General features: G+C 38.1%; 1 protein-coding gene and 1 long non-coding RNA gene across 16 annotated transcripts in view; one reads left to right on the top strand and one right to left on the bottom strand.

Moving 5' to 3' along the window:
- The window catches only part of TRPM3 (transient receptor potential cation channel subfamily M member 3), a 493501-nt gene that overhangs the window by 163894 nt on the left and 310075 nt on the right, over nucleotides 1-19532 (bottom strand). For all 11 annotated transcript variants that reach the window (XM_072838286.1, XM_072838297.1, XM_072838304.1 and 8 more), the window contains one exon: nucleotides 16698-16872. In XM_072838286.1, the coding sequence (XP_072694387.1) occupies nucleotides 16698-16872 (175 nt within the window). The remainder of the gene's footprint in view (nucleotides 1-16697; nucleotides 16873-19532) is intronic.
- The window catches only part of LOC140639862 (uncharacterized), a 131036-nt gene that overhangs the window by 9981 nt on the left and 101523 nt on the right, over nucleotides 1-19532 (top strand). The gene's annotated exons all lie outside the window — the stretch shown is intronic.

Below are 19532 nucleotides of genomic sequence, written 5' to 3'. Positions count from 1 at the left end.
TACTCATTAAACATTAAATAACTGTTATTCTGCATTTAGTTCTTTTTCCATCTTGACTGCATCAAGAGGAAAGTCACATTTTTGATGCTTCTTTGGCTTTAAAGGGCTCACAAGCACTTGCAAATCTCCCCCCTTTTGGCAAAGAAATAACAGTTATTAGGTCCCATGCTTTTTGCAGAAAGTTCAATAACTTTTAACAGAAGATCCTGTATAACATTTGATGTGTTCAGAGCACGTCATGGTTTAGGACACACAATGGGTTACAGAGACCATATAAATTGGTTTTCATAGCAATCTGAGAGGGAAGCAGGTATTAGCTCCATTTTGCAGAGGAGGAGACTGTAGCCCAACAAGACCAAATGATTTGTACAAAGTCACATAGGTTGATGATCTTAGGCTTGAGCTGAGTCTGCTGAATTCAGCCTTCCATCTGTAGGGCTGCTTTTCCTGTTTGAAACCTATAAATATGTTTTTTTAGTTTCCTAATCATCTGCATTGGAAGTAGAAATTTAAGTATATTTGTTTTGGGAAATTGCTTTTCCTTTTTTGATAGACCATCTGAAGGAAATCAGACGAGTTTGGAGAAGATAGGGGGAAAAATGAGGACAATGGCAAAGTGCACTTAGTGTGCTGAAGATTTTATCTGCTTCTGATTTCTCACAAGTGCTTGCTATGCTGAATGAGATGTTTTCTATTTGGCACAAAGACTTCCTCTGTCTTCTCTAAAGACCTTCTCTTTGTGGCCATATTCTGTAGGATATCGGGAAGCCTGCTCTCTTGATATTATGGCTTCCCTAGCTCTTCCCACTTTTTTTTCCTGCACAACACTGGAATGACCGTGATATTTAATCATCAGCAAAAAATAGAATCAGCCCATTTTAGATTTCTTTTTATGGCACTAGAACAGTGATTGAAAATTTCTTGACATCAAAACATGGTCATAGTATTATATAAAATTTTAGTCTTAGAATTGGGTCTTTGACAAAGTGGTGCCTATTTATAGTAACTGTTAATTTTGAGACTCCATATGTACCAGTGCTATTTTTGGTATGCCTCAAATTAGAATGTTTCTTGATTTAGGAAGGGTAGTCATTGAAGTGAGGAAAATCTCCATACTATGGCATTTGTGTTTCCATTTAAATGCTGAACTTGTGATCTGGAGCTTTTTGGATGAGTCACAGAAGTATCTGAAATAGGTCAATGTTCATCCAGTGATTGGAGTAACCAACGGAACTTCCCATACTTGGCTATTCACATTCTGTTCAAAGGTTGGCAATACAATACATGTGTGCACACTTTTCTCAGAATGACTTCAATTACCTGCAATAGCAGAGTTTTGTTCCTAGATTTAAAAATTAGAAAATGTATTTAGAATTCAATGGGACGCAAAGAGCTAGACTTAGGTTAATGGCTTTCATCAAGGAGTGAAGCCCTTTTCCTGCCCTCCACAGACGCTCGCAGTTAATTTATTCAGATACAGTATGAGAGAATTTTACTTATATAAAGATCATTAATAATACTGCAATTTGGTACTTAAAAGACATCATTTCCCAGAGAACCTCTAATGCTCTAAAGAAAAACGAAATTTTGTCATTTGCTTCATGCCAAAGCAAATTACTACATGTAACCTTAGGACACAGAAAGATTAAATATCTTGCCTATTGTCACAAACAATGGGATTTTTCTTTTCTTCACCTCCTCCTCTCCTTTCTCCGCCTTCCCCTCCCTACCTCCTCCATTTCCTTCCTCTCCTCCTTCTCTTCCTCCTTATTTTTGGTTAGTAAAAGTTACCCCTTCCTCCCAAATGCCATGACTCTGGAGTCACAATTCTTCCTGGAGAGGTAGGACAATACAGTGAATAAATAAGCATCACAGTCACCAGGTTAGGCTGTCTAGAGTGAAGCTATCATTTGTTAGCTATATGATCTTGTGCAAGTTGTTTAGTTTTTCCATGTCATGTTTTTCATATATGTAAAATGAGAATTATAGGAGTGCCTATCTCATAGACTTTTGAATATTTAATGAGTTAATCTTTGTATAGGGCCCAATACCTATGCAAGTATTTGTGTTATTAAAACATAGTCCCACACTGTTCTTTGCTCACTGATATTTCTTCTTGTTAAGTAGCACGTCCAATGGCTGGGGCCTTTGTGTGCAATACAGAGCTCCTTTCTGAGACCAACAGTGCTCTGCATCCTTGGAGAGCCCAACAGTATAAGGCCACTCCCAATCCAAGCTGGAGAAAGAACTCTGTCTCTTCAGAGAGATCAGAGATCACCAGTTCTTTCTTACATTTGGGAAGTAGAGAACATAGCAAATTTAGGAGGCTTAATTATTGCTGGAGCTTTGCAAACATCTGCACACCTATTTATTTACTTATTCAACAAACAATACTAGTTGCACCGTGGATGGACTTCTTACATGGCAGCTGGCTTCTCTCAAATTGAAGACTCGAAGAGAGAGTTTGAAGAGGCCCAGGCAAAAACTTCAAGACTTCTGATTTAACCTCAGAAGTCCCAGAATGTCATTTCCTTACATTCAATGAACCCAACAAGTCACTAAGAGCAGCCCAGATTCAAGAAGAGGGAGGGAATAGACTCCAGCTCTTGGTGGAAGGAAAGTAGGAAATTGCAGAGAGGGAATATATTGATGGTGGTCATCTTGGAGACCAGCAAATTCATCACGTGACTCTGTTCAGATGAGATGGGATAAAGCACTGATCTTTTCCACAGTTTAATTAAACTGCCTCAGCTGTCTTACTCAGCATTTTTTCTTTTAATAGCTGATGATGAGAATCACCATTTTCTTTAAAAATGATAGTCTAAGCACTCAGAAGTATTTTCAAAATGTTATCGCTGATCTGAAGTGTTGTACCTGTAAATATTTTCTGATTCAAATATTCTTGAATCAGCAGCCTGTCTACATTTATTTAGTGTGTACTATGTACCAGGTATTTCTTTTTGGCCTTGGGCACCTGGCCGAAGCCTTTTTTCCATGGATGCCATCATCGTACTTTTCCCTGTTAAATGCAGTATGCAAAGGACATCTTCATTAAAATGTGTGCATGCTTGGGCCAACCTTAATGCCCACTTTGAGCCACCACCAAGAGCAATGGGGGCATTTTCTTGATGCCCTCACCACACTTTGAAGTCTGTTTGAAGAAGAAAAACCACAAAGCAACTGCCAAAAACCAGAGAGAAATTTTGACTTACTGAAGTATTGTTCCAGTTTATGTTATTCTTTTTTTTTTTTTGAGAGAGAGAGAGAGAGAGAAAGGGGGGAGGAGAAGAGGGAGAAGGATAGAGAGAATCTTAAGCAGGCTCCAAGTCCAGCAATGAGCCTGATGAGGGGCTTGATCTCATGACCCTGGGATCATAACCTGAGCCAGAATCAAGAGTTGGATGCTTAACAGATGGAGCCACCCAGATGGCCCCAGTTTATATCATTCATGATCTACCTTTGTTTGGGCCCTTTTCGTATCTTACTCAGATGGTACCAACAGACTATTAATTGGGTTTGTCTCTATCCCCCCTCTAATCCATTCCACACAGTTGATTGAATGGTCTTTCTACAAAGTAAATAGGATTCTATTACCTCTTAAAACCCTGAAATAGCTTCTCCTCACCAGTAAGATGACAACTGAACTTTTGATATTTCTGGAGTCTGTACACTGCTAATCTGAAAATTCAGCTGTGGGATTTGAGCTTTGGGAATAACATAATGACACAGTTTAGGAGCAACCATTTTGCAGATGCAGAGTCTGGAGCCTGCAGAGGGAAACTAATTTGCTAACGATTATATACCTGAAAGCACCAGAGCCAAACTTAGAGGACAAGACAATCAGGAAGGAAGAATCTTTGATAATGAACTATATACTAACCTCAACTTACTGTGGTTATGTGAAGTTAGTCATTTGTTGTTTAGTGACTGGATACAAGTGGAGACTTCTCTGTCCTATCCTGGAGACAGGCTGTTCTGTATCTTATGTGTGAGAAGCCCGAGACTAATGTAATGTCAAGGATCCACTATTTCCCCAGAGTGACTCCCCAGATTCTCAGATGCCCAATGTTCCTTTTAATTAATTAAAAGGCAAACAAATATTTCGTTTGACAATTAGAAGCCCTTAGAACAACTCTTAGGTTGAGTGATGTTTCATTTTAAACTCACATGTAATGAACTGACTGATGCTGATGGTTTGTAGAAAGCACTAGTTGGATAGAAAGTTGGAGAAGGGGGCGCTGGGGTGGCTCAGTTGGCTAAGTATCTGCTTTCAGCTTGAGTCATGATCCCAGGGTCCTAGGATTGAGCCCCACATCAGGCTCCCTGCTCAGTGGCGAGTCTGCTTCTCCCTCTCCCTGTCACTTCCCATATTTGTGCTCTCTATCTCTGTCAAAAAATAAATGAAATCTTTAAAAAAAAATGGGGCACCTGGGTGGCTCAGTTGGTTAAGCATCTGCCTTCAGCTGGGCTCAGGATTGCTGGATCCTGGGATCCAGCCCCATGTTGGGCTCCTGGCTCAGGGAGGAGTCTACTTCTTCCTCTCCCTCTGCGTCTTCCCCTCACTCATGCTCTCTGTCTTTGTCTCAAATGAATAAATAAAATCTTAAAAAAAAACACACACAAAAATTGGGGAAGATGTGAATGAGACACGGGAAAGTGACCAACAGAAGGAATGCAATGGATAGGGACTAACTTTGCATGACTTTTTACTGAGGATAAACTCCAGATACAAATGGCTTCTGTCAGCTGAGAGCTGTGAAAATAATATCTCTCATCTCATCTGAATATGTAGCCTAGAAAAGTGGTTCACCTGGACTTTTCCTGAGGGTTCTATCTAGTAATGGAAGGTAATGAAAATGATCTTGGAGAAGCTGCCTGTAACTGGGAAGGAAGCATCCTCATGGGGAGCATTTATCATATTGGTTCACTTTCTCTTTATTTTATTTTATTGTTTTCAATTTTTAAAATCCACTCTAGAATCTTGAGCTAGATATGGTAAAACAGAAGATCCCAATACACATACAAAAGGAATCAGGAGGAGGGTGGTGCAGTGAGATTGTTGTGCGAGGCATTTTATGTGTGACATTTCATAAAGACAGATTAACCTAAGAAAATCCTAACTAGACTAATTCCTTGGATGCATGGACAACACAGTTTACTTAAGTATTCTCTTTTCTCAGTCTTCATCAAGGTGCTGAAGACAGAAGCTTTTCCACTACACCCTTACCTTGATTCCCCTTACCCTTCTTTTTTCCCATAGCATATCACTTTCTAAAGCATTATACAAGGTGTTTATTATGTTAAATTACTATTTACTCTCTAACCCTGCTAAAATAACGTAAGTTCTGTAACCACAAACATTTTTGTCTATTTTGTTGACAGGTGTGTTTTTGTCAGTACCTAGAACAGTGCCTAGAACATAGTAGGTTTCTAAAAAATATTTGTTGAGGGGCACCTCGGTGGGTCAGTCAGTTAAGCATTTGACTCTCGATTTTGGCTCAGTTCATGAACTCAGGGTTGTGAGATTGAGCCCCATATCGGGCTCCATGGTTAGTGGGGAGTCTGCTTGAGATTCTCTCCCCCTCTGCCCCTCCCCCACCTCATGTGCTCTCTCTCCAAACTAACTAACTAAATAAATCTTTAAAAAAAGACTTGTTGAATGGCTGAACACGTAATGTTAGTTGGATGAAAGAATGTAATTAAAAAACGAAGAGAACAATGTCAAATAACATTGAAAATCTGTCAGACTCTCAAGGGGTTCCCCCATTTGGTGGAGCTCAGTTACAGAAATACTACAGCTATGTTATCCAATATGATAGCTGTTAGCCACATGTGGCAATTTGAATTTAAATTAATTACAGCTAAGTACATTTAAAATTCAAATCCTCAGTCATACTAGCCATAGTTCAAGTGCTCAGTGACTATCTGACTGGACAGATAGAGAACATTTCCATCATCATGGAAAGTTCTACTGGATAGCAGTGATATTGAGGTAAACAGGGTTGCCAAGCTCTTTACTTTGGGCAGAAACTAGCAGGACATTTAGGTGAAAAATCCTCAGCAGTTTTGGCTGTGTCTCTAATTTCTCTCCCTTCCTTCTCTTGATTATGAATATGCCCAAGAGTAAAAATTGTTATGTGTTGCCAATGAATACAGGGACTACCACATGGTTAGGTAGCTTCTCTGCTGCCAAAATTAAAGGGAAAAACACATCTTCTGTGCTCATTCCAAGTGAAATCCCATCAACGACTATTGCATGTACACAGGCAAGAGAAATAGTTGGATTTTTATTGTTTTGGGCCCTCTATTAAAGAGAAAATCAGAGCTGGACTTAGATGTATGAGCTTCTTGGGCAGGTAAAAACACAGGCACCTCTTTAACTGACATGTCTTAAAGGTTGGTCCAACATTTATTCAGAGAAGTTAACCAGCATGTGAGAGAAAGGAGAAAGCTGAAAGCTGTTGTTAAGAGTAACTCAGCCCTGGGGCAAGCAAATCTCCTGCAGTTATTGAGTCTCAAGTTCCTAGAGGCATTGCAGCAGTGTAGCTGCTAGAAGCTTAGTTAGCTTCCAACCCCAATGTGCCTGGACAGACCATTCCCTAGTAGTGAGATGTTGAGCAAACTTCTTAATCTCTCTGTCCTCAATTTCCTTATCTATTAGATGTGGCCAATTATCACAGCTACCCATAGAGCTTATGACATATAGTGTTTAGGTCAGGTTCTTGCATGCAGAAGCTTTAAAAATATTAATTTCAATTTTTCAAGTATGCTTTTGGGAAGAGGGTCAGAGGTGCAGGGTAGGGGGTGGGGTGAGGGAGAGGGTGGGGTAAATCTCAATTCTCTGCCAAAGTAATTTGTCAAAGATTCCTTCTAAGTCCATATCCTACTCTATGAGATGTTGGAACAAGTATAATTTTATTTTATTTTTAGATGGATTAGTGATGGATTAATTCCTTGCTGTTTTAAAATTATTCTTTCTTATAAATTATCCGTAGACAACTGCTCAGTTAATCTGTCCCACAATCCAGCCTCAAACAGTATCCCCCAAAAAGACCCTCTTGTTTTTGATATACTATATATTATGCCTGTAGGGAGACTCATATTTGTCAGACAGTTTAGACCGATGTACTTCACAGTGTTGATGAAATATTATTTACCAGACATCTTTTAGGCAGATAAATTTCTTATTTTTCCTTTGGCTTCATAATTCAATGTGTTATTTGATGATTGCCGGATAGTGATATATGGGGTTATCTATAACATTTTGTCTTCCGTCGAGAATAAAAGTAGACATACATGGCATGTTGACTGTACATTTCCTTCTTTTCATCATTGTTAATCCATCACAGCAATCTTGCCCCTGAGCCCAAATGTGCCCTCAGACTCATTCTCAACACAATATTCTAGGATGCCAGGACTAGTTGATTGTTGTTGACACTCAAGATGAAATCTATTTGTCATCCCTGCGCTAGAGATAATGAGATCTCAAACATACTATTAAATGGTGAATACCAAGGATATCATAGGGCTGACGAACTCCAAATTCTAGGTTTGTCTCCAAGACACTGAACTATGACTTCCATGAATTTTAAGGAATCGATCTTTTACTACTTACTTTAGGGGTCACTGCTTATGTATGGATATTTAATTTGCTTTGAATATACCCAGAAAATGCAACAAATAGGTGGATCAACTCTAGGACAGTTGCCCAGCAATTAGGACAATTAAAGAAGAAGCTTTATTGAAGTTGAGGGAGACTTTTCTTGACAACAGTAATAAAGACGTGAGTTAACCTTGGAATGCTACTTTAATGCATCTTTAGTGTGTCTCTGGTGGAAGAAGCTTTTATAGCAGGTGGCCACTGTTGTATTTAGTTTTTATGAATCCTGTGGTCCGTAATCAACAATGAGAATTGCGTGGGGACTCTAATGTAAATCCATTAAGAACATTGCAAACATTATCTATTATTAATGATACTCCTGGGTGAGATGTTAATCCACTCTATTTCTAGAAGCTGCAGGTTCTCATGTCAGCCAGGATGATTCAAAATTCATCTCCTCTAAGGTAGAGGGATTAAATACCAGGGCATTTTATTATCTGTGGCTCCCTCAGATACATTTTAAATGTATTTGTGAAAAAAAATGTATTTGTGGATTTTAAAGCCCTCGCTACTTCTTTTCATGAAAGAAAGCTACCTTGTAGAAGCAGTGAAGGAAATGTACATGTACATTTCATGCTAAGGCAGAGAGGCATATGGCAGCAGTGGAGAGGACAATTTAGCTTGGTTGTCTGGTGAATGGAACGTTCATTGAGATGGTCTTAGAGAGAGGCTGGGGCCAGAATGGAAAAGGTCTTGAGTCTAACCAAGCAAAGGAATATGGACTTGACCTGTGGATTAATGGTCTTCAACTGGGTTCCACAAGGAAGCCCCTAGAATTTGAAGAGGTGCTCCAAAGCTGCTCAGAGCTGCCTTAGTGGGTGAGAGCCAGGCAGAGAGAGGAGGGCTCTAGACCAGTGGTTCTCAAGTTATGGTCCCTGGATCAACAGCATCAGCATCTTCTGGGAACTCCTTGGAAATGCAAATCACCTGGCCAATCAGACTGAATTAGAAAAACTGATATGAAGCCCAGCTCTTTGATTTTTAATAAGCTCTCCAGGTGATTTTGATTCAAGACAAATACTTAAGAACCCCTGGTCTAGGCCTTCCACCCTGGCTTCACCAGAGCAAACATGTATTTTGTCTGTTTTATATATTGTACTTCTGAGGTTTCATATGGGGAGGGACCCAAGAGCTCTAAGAAAGTGAAATTAATGCTACCAGGTAAGTGGGACTTTAGGAATCTTAAACGGTTGTCCCCTGGAATTATGAAATCAAAGGAAAATGAGCTGAAAATTTCTAATGGGGAACTTAGTGGCCTTGATGATTGTCAGTGGTGTCTCCGACAGCAGAGAGAGCCATCATTCACAACTAGCACCATTTTGGTTTTAAACACTTTTATATTTCTCATTCTCTTTTTCTTTTCTCTTTTGAAATTGGTCATACATTTTGAACTAGTCAGAAAATCATTTTCAAAAGAAATAAGGAAGTGAACTGAATGCCCTTAAGAAATCCATGTAAATAAAAATATGAACAGAGAAATCTACCAGTCCTTTCAAAATGAGTATTTTTGTGGTGTGGCTTTCCTTTCCTTCAAGGGAGGGATTTTCAAGTCTAACAGATGTTTGGAACCAAGAATAGCTGTGATCAAGAAATAAATGAGATGATTCGTGCTAAATAGACTTTTCAAGTCAACTGGGTTCCAGAGACAAAACTTGGCAGAAGGTACAAAGTGCTTGTGGTAACAATGCAAGGGCTGGTGTGCTGAGCATATACATGAGGCACAGAAAGTGAGGAAGCTCTTTCTGAAAACATCAGAGAAGTATGAAGACAGTTCATTCATATACATTTAGAAAGAGTTTCTGAAGGCATGGATCATGGACTACTCTGGTTGGAATCACCGGGACTCCTTTTTAAAGATTTACTACCTTTTTAGAGAGAAAGGGAGAGAGCCAGCAAGCAGGTGGAGGGGCAGAGAAAGAGGGAGAGAGAATCTCAAGCAACTCCCTGCTGAGTATGGAGCCTTCTGCAGGGCTTGACCTCAAAATCCTGAGGTCACGACAGAGCCCAAATCGAGTCTGATGCTTAATTGACTGAGCCCCCCAGAGGCCCCGGAATCCCTATGGTTTTGGTTTCAAGCAGTTTCTGCACCCTATCCCAGGTGCACTGAATAAGAATATTCAGGGGGAGGCTGTCTCCTAACATTCTCAGGCATGCTGCAGTGTGATAACCACATGCCTATTTTGAATGTTTTCTGTGTAACAAGTGGCCAGGAAGTTAGCTAAGCAAATCTCAGAGAACATAGTTAATCCATCCTTTGAAATCTTCACTTGGCATTGATGGGCTGTCTAAAAGTCGTGGGCAGTGGTACTCCGAAAAACGATTTCTTTGTCATAATGGATTATGCGGCTCTGTGTATTTTTCTGATGTTTGCTGTTTATATTCAAGGCCACACTTTCCCAACTTGGAGCTGAGCAATTCTAAAGCAAATTTAATCAATGTGGAGAACTGACTAACCAATTGAGATCAATAAAACTTTTCCTCTCACTCATACTTTCTTCCATGAATGCTAGGTAATTGTTTTAAAATCAGTGCTTCATTCTCTCCATGCTGACACAACATGGAGGGATCAAGCAGCAAACTGGAAGACATCAGTATATTATTATGAAGTTTCCTAAATAAATGAAGCTACTCTAGCCTTGTGAAACTTGGGAGACAACGACACAGGTATCTACATAGCAATATGTTTAATATATTCTACAACGGGAAAAATTGCAATATAAAAATTGCAATTTAGTAATTATAGGCATTAGTATATATATATAATCATATATAATTTCATTAATTTGCCATTTAAATTGATTTTATTAAACTGAAATATTTAAATTCAATATATAAATATATTAATATATAATATATAATTGATATAATATTAGTACATAAAATATATACTAACTTATCTATAATGCATTTATATTATATTGATATATTAATTATAATTTTATATATTATTAATATAATATATTAAAATATATATAAATTTGAGTATATATAAATTCAATGTAATAATATGTATACACACATACACACTATCTGATAAAATTATCTCTTTTACTAACTTCCTTCAATACTCTGCAGACTGATTCTTTTTTTTCTGTGTTGAGTTACATAAAAGGGCCAAATATTAGCTTTTTCTTGGTCATTCAAGAAACTGACCCTCAGTTTGGATCCAGTTTTTGATGGAAAAGGAAAACAGTAGCAACAGAGTCACTATATTGCCATTTTGTGGGTAATTAACAGAGTTGTTCCATTGAATATATTCTTTTTTTTTTTTTCTTTTTCATTGAATATATTCTTAGGAGGAATACCACACTCAGATACTTTGTCCTCTGGGCTCTTGAAACACTTACCACAGCACACCTGACCTTCTAGTTATCTGTATTCATGCCTATGTTTTAATTTCCTCATAGAATCTCTGCTAGGGGCAAGTCTTGCTCATTCTCTAAAAGTTCCATGCAGAGCATAGGCACTCAATAAATGTTAACTTAGAAAACAGTTGACAAAAACAACACTTTTTGTAAATAAAGCCCCCAGTATCCTTTGTCTGTACAAGGTATTTCCAACTGTCTTTCCTTCCCTTCTGAGGAAGTTACAAAACAGAATCAAGTTTTGACATGCCCTCTTATAGAAAATTCTGGAAAAGAGACAAGATAAGATAAAATTAATGAAAACTGAAATGGACACTTGGAGTCAGCATGCTTGATATTTGTTTCCTTCTTTCTCTCTTGACATTCCAATTATGTCTAAATCATACTGGGATACAAACCACTGAGATCAATTACTTTCTTTCAGCAGATCTCATAGAGACAAATGATAGGGCTGTGACATCCTTCAGCCTTAGACGGAAATCTTAAGCAGCAGAAGAAAACATTAGTAACCATGGCACAGAGTGATAGGCCCTACAGAAAAGAGACTACGTCTGGATTTCTAAAATGGCTAGTTTTCTGGTGACTCCCTCCTGATTTTGGTCATTTTGAGGTGTACTTGGAGAGAATCAAACTTTTGTTACATCTGTGATATAGTGATATAATTTGAAGCCCTGCAACATATTTTTCCTTGTTCATCTCTACTTTGTCTTCCATTTATGCCTTTACCTCAGCTAATCGAAAATGTAGGGACCTTTATTAAGCTCCCTTTAAACAAGGATGATAATCAGATTAAAAAATATTTTATTTATTTATTCATGAGAGACACAGAGAGAGAGAGGCAGAGACATAGGCAGAGGGAGAAGCAGGCTCCCCGCAGGGAGCCCGATACGGGACTTGATCCTGGGACTCTGGGATCACAACCTGAGCCAAAGGCAGATAGATGCTCAACCACCGAGCCACCCAGGCACCCTGATAATCAAATTTTTTATTTGAAATATATTATCTATTCCTGTCCTCAAGAGCAGGCCATTCCTCAGTGTTTCTCCACAAATCTGACACATAAGAATGTGAAAGTCGGGCCACATAGGACTCCCTGCAGGGAGCCTGCTTCTCCCTCTACCAATGTCTCTGCCTCTCTGTGTGTGTGTCTTTCATGAATAAATAAAATCTTAAAAAAAAAAAAAAGAATGTGAAAATCTATTGATGTCTGCTCCATGGATAATTTCCCAGAAGTTATCAATAGACTACCTTAAGATCTTTAAGGCTTTCTGCTACTACAGGTTCTGCTTCTTATCCTAGGCTCTCTAAAAAGGGTAAATCCAGATAATTATTTTTGGAGAAAAAGACACTAAAATAAATGTAAGGATCAGCAGTAAAATCCAGATAAACAAGGAGCATCATTTCAGAATGAACATTCATTCAGATGCCTTTTCCACGCTGACATTTTTCATCTGTGCGGCACTTTCTCACTGATAAATGAGGAGCAAGACCACGTTTCTCTGCAATCTGAGACTTAGTTTATTAATTTTCAAGCCATCTCTGACTTTGCAGGTACCTATAGCCTGAAAGGTGTTCCTGACTATGGGTGATGTTGGTCAGTTTGCTTGGTCAACAGCAAAAAGTGGAATCTTTGTATCTGAAAACTTAGGTAATCAAATCTAATACCCCTTTGGTAGTATTAATCTGTTTCTCTTTTCAGTGTTTTGTCATTCATGGTTTAGAAAAAAAATTTTGATAATATTTTTAAGGAATGAAATGAGTTAGGGAAAGTGACTTGTGACTCATTCTAAACTATGACAGATGAGAAATAGAAAATCAAGTACAACAATAAGGGAAAAAGAAAGTTTGGCCATTTCTTTTGGGTAGCATGTACCATGGAGCAGAGACAGAGAAGGCAAGAGTAAGAATTTAATTGCAAATGCCTCCTAGTTTACCCAAACCCATTTGTGTTGGGATAGATATGGCCTGTCTTCCTCTACCTCAAATAATCTCATCTACAAAAGTTAATTAGTTTTGCCAATTATAATTTGCTTCCATAGTGATGCCCTTTCAAATTTATATTCTTGGAAGATGGTTAATAACAGGGAGTTTAAAGGCAAAATTATCAAGTTCACAAAAGTTAAAATGCAAGGTGTATAAATTTCATTCACTCCTTTAAGATTATAAAATGAAAAACTTTATAGCTGAATACACACATTTATAGTTCTTGGACCTGTATTATTTATTTAACAAACTGTAAATGAGTTTAAAACATTTTAAAACATATTTAAATTAGTAAAATAACTGAAAAGTAAAAATCAATGATTACAAACTCTGATTCAGGTTTCGTAAAAAAGGTGTATGTGTTTTCTATCATCGATTTTATATGTACAACTACACTCATTTATTTATATAGATTTGTTTATGTGAACATATAGTTATACATTGATATTTATTTTTAGTGAAACATATCCCAACTTTGTTGGATTTTGTAGAACTTGAAGAAGAAATTCTTGGTGAAGAAAGTCTAAAATAGGCTCATTTTTGTTTGTTTTTGTTTTTTTCAGCATAGAGAAAACACACTCCTGCAAAATAATATTCTTTGGAAATGCTTTTTTAAATTGGCTGCACATGTGTGGCCAAATTCTTACTCAAGCTAAATAAACATGATTAATTCTGGCAGTTATTCACATGATCCAGAGAAACGCCATGGATTCATTTGATCATGATAAATTTATAATTCCTCTCATGGAGCAAGGGCATAGTTTTATTATAATACCATATAAAATAAATAAATATAGATTTATATATTTGGATTGACAAATACAAAGCTTCTCAATACAAAGCTTCTCTTGGAGTTTCAATTTTCCTGTTTCTAAATGTTTCTTAAATTTTTTAAAGTTTTAATTTTAATAATTCCCAACATAAGAAATTATAACTCAATTCTTTATCATCATGCTAGTTATCTGCATGCCTTTGGGTTCTTTGAAAATCAACTATGGTTTGTGTGTTTGCAAAGATCCTATATAGATTATGCTTTTGCAGGGCACCTGGGTGGCTCAGTGATTGAGTGGCTGCCTTTAGCTCAGGGCGTGATCCAGGGAGCCTACTTCTCCTTCTGCCTTTGTTTCTGCCTCTCTCCTGACTAAATAAATAAAATCTTTTTTTTTTTAAAAAAGAGAGATTTTGTGTATTTTAGTCATAAAATAACCATAACTAAAACTAAACTTTCATTTTAAAAGTAAAATTGCTGATTAAAGTTAAAAGGGCATATTTCTGACTCTTAATTTGTATCTGTGTCAGGGGAAGAAAAAGAATCCACATGATGCCTGAAACTAATATTACACTATGTGTTAACTAACTGGAATTTAAATAAAAACTTTTTAAAAAGTCTTAAAAAAAAGAAAGGGTTGGGGAAAGGAACCCACTTTGGTCAGCTTGGACATTGGTTTACCACCAGGAATGCATTGATTTTATCTTTTGAGAATACATGGAATAATACAAAAAAATTTAGAAATTATAGTGCAAAGGGGAAGCTGAAGGAAACTTAAGTGCACTTGTATTAAAAGACAGTATCATTGAAGTACTACATAAGAAACACGAAGGCACATACCACAAAATCCATTTCAGCGAATTTTTATAATAGACCAGAAAGAATCCTGGCACAAGATCCTGGGCCATGTGGCCTTGGGGAAGCACATAACTGCCCTGTGTATCTGTCCCCTAGCTTAAATAATACAGACACACCCTCCCACCCCACCCAAGCTCTAAAATGTGTAACATTTCCACTGTATAAAAAACAGAAGCAGGAAGAATTGGAAAATTGTAACATTTTCAAAGTATACAACCCCCAATAAGGACAAAAAGTAGGCCCTGGGTTCAGACCTTCATTGTGTACAGACCTAGGAAACCTGAAATACTGTGATGAGCAGCTCACTTTTCATGAATTTTCTGAAAAGGAAATGTGCATCCTGAATGCAACCTTGTCTCTACTTTTCGGAAATACAGTAAAATAATTACAAGCACTGGGAGGCAAAAAAGTAAGCCAAAGCTAAAAACTGTATAAGTACTTTAGTTATTTTTGAAAAAGGAACACGTTGCTATATTTGAATCAATGAGAACTATGGCTAAATTTTTAATAAAAGCAAAGAACAGCTGAGGATCCTGAACTCTGCCTGGTTGGTAAATGACATGAAGGCTTTGGGCAAATGTTCTTTTCAGTTTTCTAGCTATAGAACAAACCAATATTTACAATGAAAGGAAAAGATAAAAGTAATTTATATTTGCCAGGAAGCAAACTCCAATTTCATGCTCAGCAATATTGGTTTTTTAAAAAATTTATTTATTTTTTGTTTTTTTTTTGTTTTCATATCAATAGCTTTCACAGGCCTGAAATCACTTTAACTGTTTGCAATGTTACCTGGAGGGCTGGTGACTTTCCTACGCCCCCTTTGCCACTTTAGGTTCACACACTTACCAGAGAAGGGTCTGTGTTAATGGCTCACCTGGAGCGCTGCTGGGCTGCCTGGCAGACAGGTGGAGGAGGGCATGTCCTGCAGTCGGCAGGCTCACTGATCACTCTCTGTTATCATTACATACTGGTCTACTTACAGACTTTCTATGAGCTCTTTGAGGGTAGGAATAGTTGTTATGCTTTTTCCCATCTCAGTGCATGGCACCCAGGAGCCACTTTGTGTATGTTTGTAAAAGGGATGAATAAAAGGTCCCATTTCCTTTGGGGCTCCTTTCTCCCACCAGTTTCATGTGTTAGGAGAATTGATTAGGTCAGGAAGTTCCTTATTTAAAAATTCAATGACTTGGGATGCCTGCCTGGCTCAGTCAGAAGGGCATGTGATTCTTAATCTCAGGGTTGTGAGTTAGAGCCCCATGTTGGGTATAGAGATAAAAAACTTTCTTAAACATTTTTTTTTAAATAAAACTTTTTACAACATTTAAAAAAAATTCAATGACTCCTCCTGAGTTTTTCTCCTCACACACATTCATGCCTTGAGATGACTTACTTTGATCTAATAATATGCAAGAGTGCTTGGATTTTACTATTCATCAGGAGAGAACTCAGACTGGCAGGGAAGTATGGGAAGGGAAGCCCTCCTTGGGGCTGGGACTTTGGATTGTTGAAAGTAGCAATGGGGAATATATAGACCAAGGAAAGTGCATGGGAAGGGCGAGGAGTCCAGGAAGGGTGTACAGAGGACCAGAGTGGTTAGTGGCTCTGCTTTCTAAGCGAATTTAGGGGGATTTGGCAACACGGGCCACCAAAAGGTCTTGTAAATGTTTGGCCTTTGTAAACCTGCAGCAGTTCAGTGAAGCTATATATCCCAGCCTCTCCCAAGGTACTAACCTGAACTATATGATCCAGGTTAGCTTTGCTTTATGTGTTAAAGCCCAGTCCCTGCTTCTCCTTAGTGGGAGGAGCAAAAAAGAGAAGAAATGAAGAGAAAGGATACCAAGTCCTACAACCTCCTCCTTTCCTTTTGTCTGTATAAGACTGGTCTAGTGGAGCTTTCATGGAATTTCTCATTTAGGACATTTAGACATTTATAATATGTTCCCCTGCTCTTCCCCAGCACCTTCCCATACCAAACATCGCAATCAACTGATATCATCTTCCCAAGCTTGGCACACAGGCTTTGTACTCAAAGGTCTCTTACAGGGCCTGACAAATTACCTACCCGCCTTCTTCTGAATATTTATGCCCAAAAGCCAGGATGTCCGATGCCCGTCCACTCCCATCACAGACAACAACTGGCACGGGAGGGGTGTCTCGAAGGTACTCCAAGACAATTGAGATCACATTGGGTCCTCCTTCCACAATGAGCGCCACCACCGGAACACCTTGACCGATTCCTGCATGAAAAAAGGAAAAGAAAAGGAAAAAAAAGAGAAAAGAACACAAAGCCAGCAAACCAAAGAAACAAAAAGGGGAACAAAAAGCACAAACTAAAATTACTGAGCAAGGGGGAGATAACAACATATAGGGATAAAATATGGAGCAAAAATTTTATACAACATCCTCCAGCAGAATCTTCCCACCAGAGAGTCTATGTGATTTTGCCCTCTCCCCAGAGCTCCCGCAGTGCTGGGGCCGGGGATGGCACCCACTGCCATAGTTTACAGGGATAGGGGGTGCATAGGGTGAGGAGGGAGAGAAAGGAATTGGTTAGTAGATGAAGCCCTGAGCCAGCAGCCAAAAGACTTTAACCAAGTCTCACATGAACCCAGTGGTTCAGTTTCTTATACAAAAAATGGGAATTTAAAATGGGCTGGATCCTTGACATCATCACAGTGCTGAGAAAACACCTGAATGGTTCTCTTTATCAAAGACTATTCGAGACAACTGGGGGCAGGTTTGCACTTGTCAGGTCAACTCTTGGCTGCATTAGGGTCTATCCATAAGTGACCATAAATGATCAGCTTGATTATTGGTTCTTAACAGCTTAACAGTCATGATAAAGAACACAGTAGATGCGGTACCTGCCATCTGCCACCTGCTACTTGCCATTACTGTGTCATTTACCACTGAGCAAGGTGCCACCAAGCACATAAGGGGTGGTCCGGAAACAGTTGTTGAATTCAGGGGGTGCCACAGACCTTTTCTAAAGAATTTAAGCTATTAATGGTGAGCTAGAAGATGTAAAAATTCCCCTAATGCCAGCACTCACACATGGTTTGACCTAACATATTAAAGAGGAATATTAATGTCTCTCGCCCCTGAGAGATGTGATGAAAAAGAAATGAAGCGCATTTTCGAGCAACCTCTCAAGTGTCATCATAGTTCATTGAGTCACTTCTCTTGCTTATTTTGGTATCATACTGCATTTTCTCACTCTTCACCTTCCCAGAACAACTAAGGAATTGACCAGTACCATAAAAATGAGATGGCTTTTTACTGAGCAGTTAACTTAAAAAACAAATAATCAAGATTCTGTACCACTTCTGTAAATATGAACTAAAAAAACCCAAAAAAGGCCTTTAGCAATCCCAGTTTTTCCCCTTTCCCCTCCTGCTGTGTTTTTTTTCTTTCATCCAGAAACTGCTGTCCTGTGAGAAATAATAGTTGGAGGTTTGTTTTCTTGTTCCATTAATAAGCGATTGTATTTGACTTGGGTGACCTGTTACACTTCTACAGTGCATCGGTATTCTGGGGCCTTTTATTTCCTAAGTCAATGTTTTTCATGGTTTCATTTTCATCTTAAAGGAATGATCCAAAATGTCAGTTACACAAAAATCAATGTTTTAAAAATGTAAGAAAATGACGATTGGGGGTCCCAAGATTTCTTTTTTTGTGCTGCAGAAGGAATCAGAGGAGAGGGATGACCTGTGATGCCATCCAATGTTTCTGTGGATGGAGAAGTTTTGAGAATTACCCCTTCAAATCCAAGGAGAGGGAAGTGAAAGGTCAAAGCAGCTCCTCTTTGGCCCAAAAACCCTTAATGATTCAGGCAAAATGTCACTTTAAAATTCTACGTGTCTATGAAGGAAATATTTTCCCCACTGCTGATTATGAGGATTAAAGAAATTCCTGTTGAAAGGCTCTTTGAAAACTAAAGGCTAACTTGAAATGTTAATACAACACACTTCTTTTGGAAGACAACTTGCTGACATATGACATACCCACCCCTATGTGGATCACTATTTTAATATGCCTTGAAAAAGAGTCTCTACTCCAATGTTTCAAATTCTTTTATGAGGTATTCCCCAAAGAACTATGCCATCTAATTTTCCCCTTTTCCTTGCTTCAGTGCATGCTATCGTATTATTGCATATCAAGGAACAATGCATTGTACTTGCTGTTTTATACCAAATGGTATGTTGAGACTTATTTCTAGGTTCTTCCAAGAGAGCCCTTTGCCAAATTCTGGTCTTGAGCACTGATTCTGTCAGTGGGATCTTTACTCCAACTCACAGACCAACTGTGATCCACTCAATGTTCTCATGGAGAAGTCCTAGAATGAGCCTTCATGAATTTCCAGTGATCTACAATCTATCAGACAATAGGCAAGATGGCTGGAAGCCTCTCTTCCCTTTGAAAGGATACAGAGGTGCAAAGGATCAAGTTTCATAGGATGACTTGAGAGCAATAAACTGTCTAATGGTTTCATATCAATGTATTTATTAATGAACCAAATTGTTGTAACCCCTAGAAACACAGAGACATTTTAGATGATCAAATTTCCTATATTTGGAATTAAGCCATTATCGCTTAAAGGATGAAAACAACTACATTAATTTATATTATTATTAAGATCTAGTGGTAAAAATTGAAAGAACTATCAAGATATCATCTCCCTTTTCAAAAATACTGAATATATCTGGCTTCCAAATTCTCTCCCATTTCCTACAGTGATAATACATGGAGATTTGTTCCATAGATAATAAAAGCCCTTATAGTCTAAAATAATAAGTACTTTTGAATTTCTTAGTTATGGGAGGTAGAGCATGAGGCTATATCTAAAAATATCATGTTCTATGTAAACTAAACCTACCACAATATGGTAATATTAAGT

This window comes from Canis lupus, chromosome 1 (assembly GCF_048164855.1).
Source record: "Canis lupus baileyi chromosome 1, mCanLup2.hap1, whole genome shotgun sequence".
NCBI lineage: Eukaryota > Metazoa > Chordata > Mammalia > Carnivora > Canidae > Canis > Canis lupus.
This window is presented reverse-complemented; position numbering and strand designations above follow the sequence as displayed.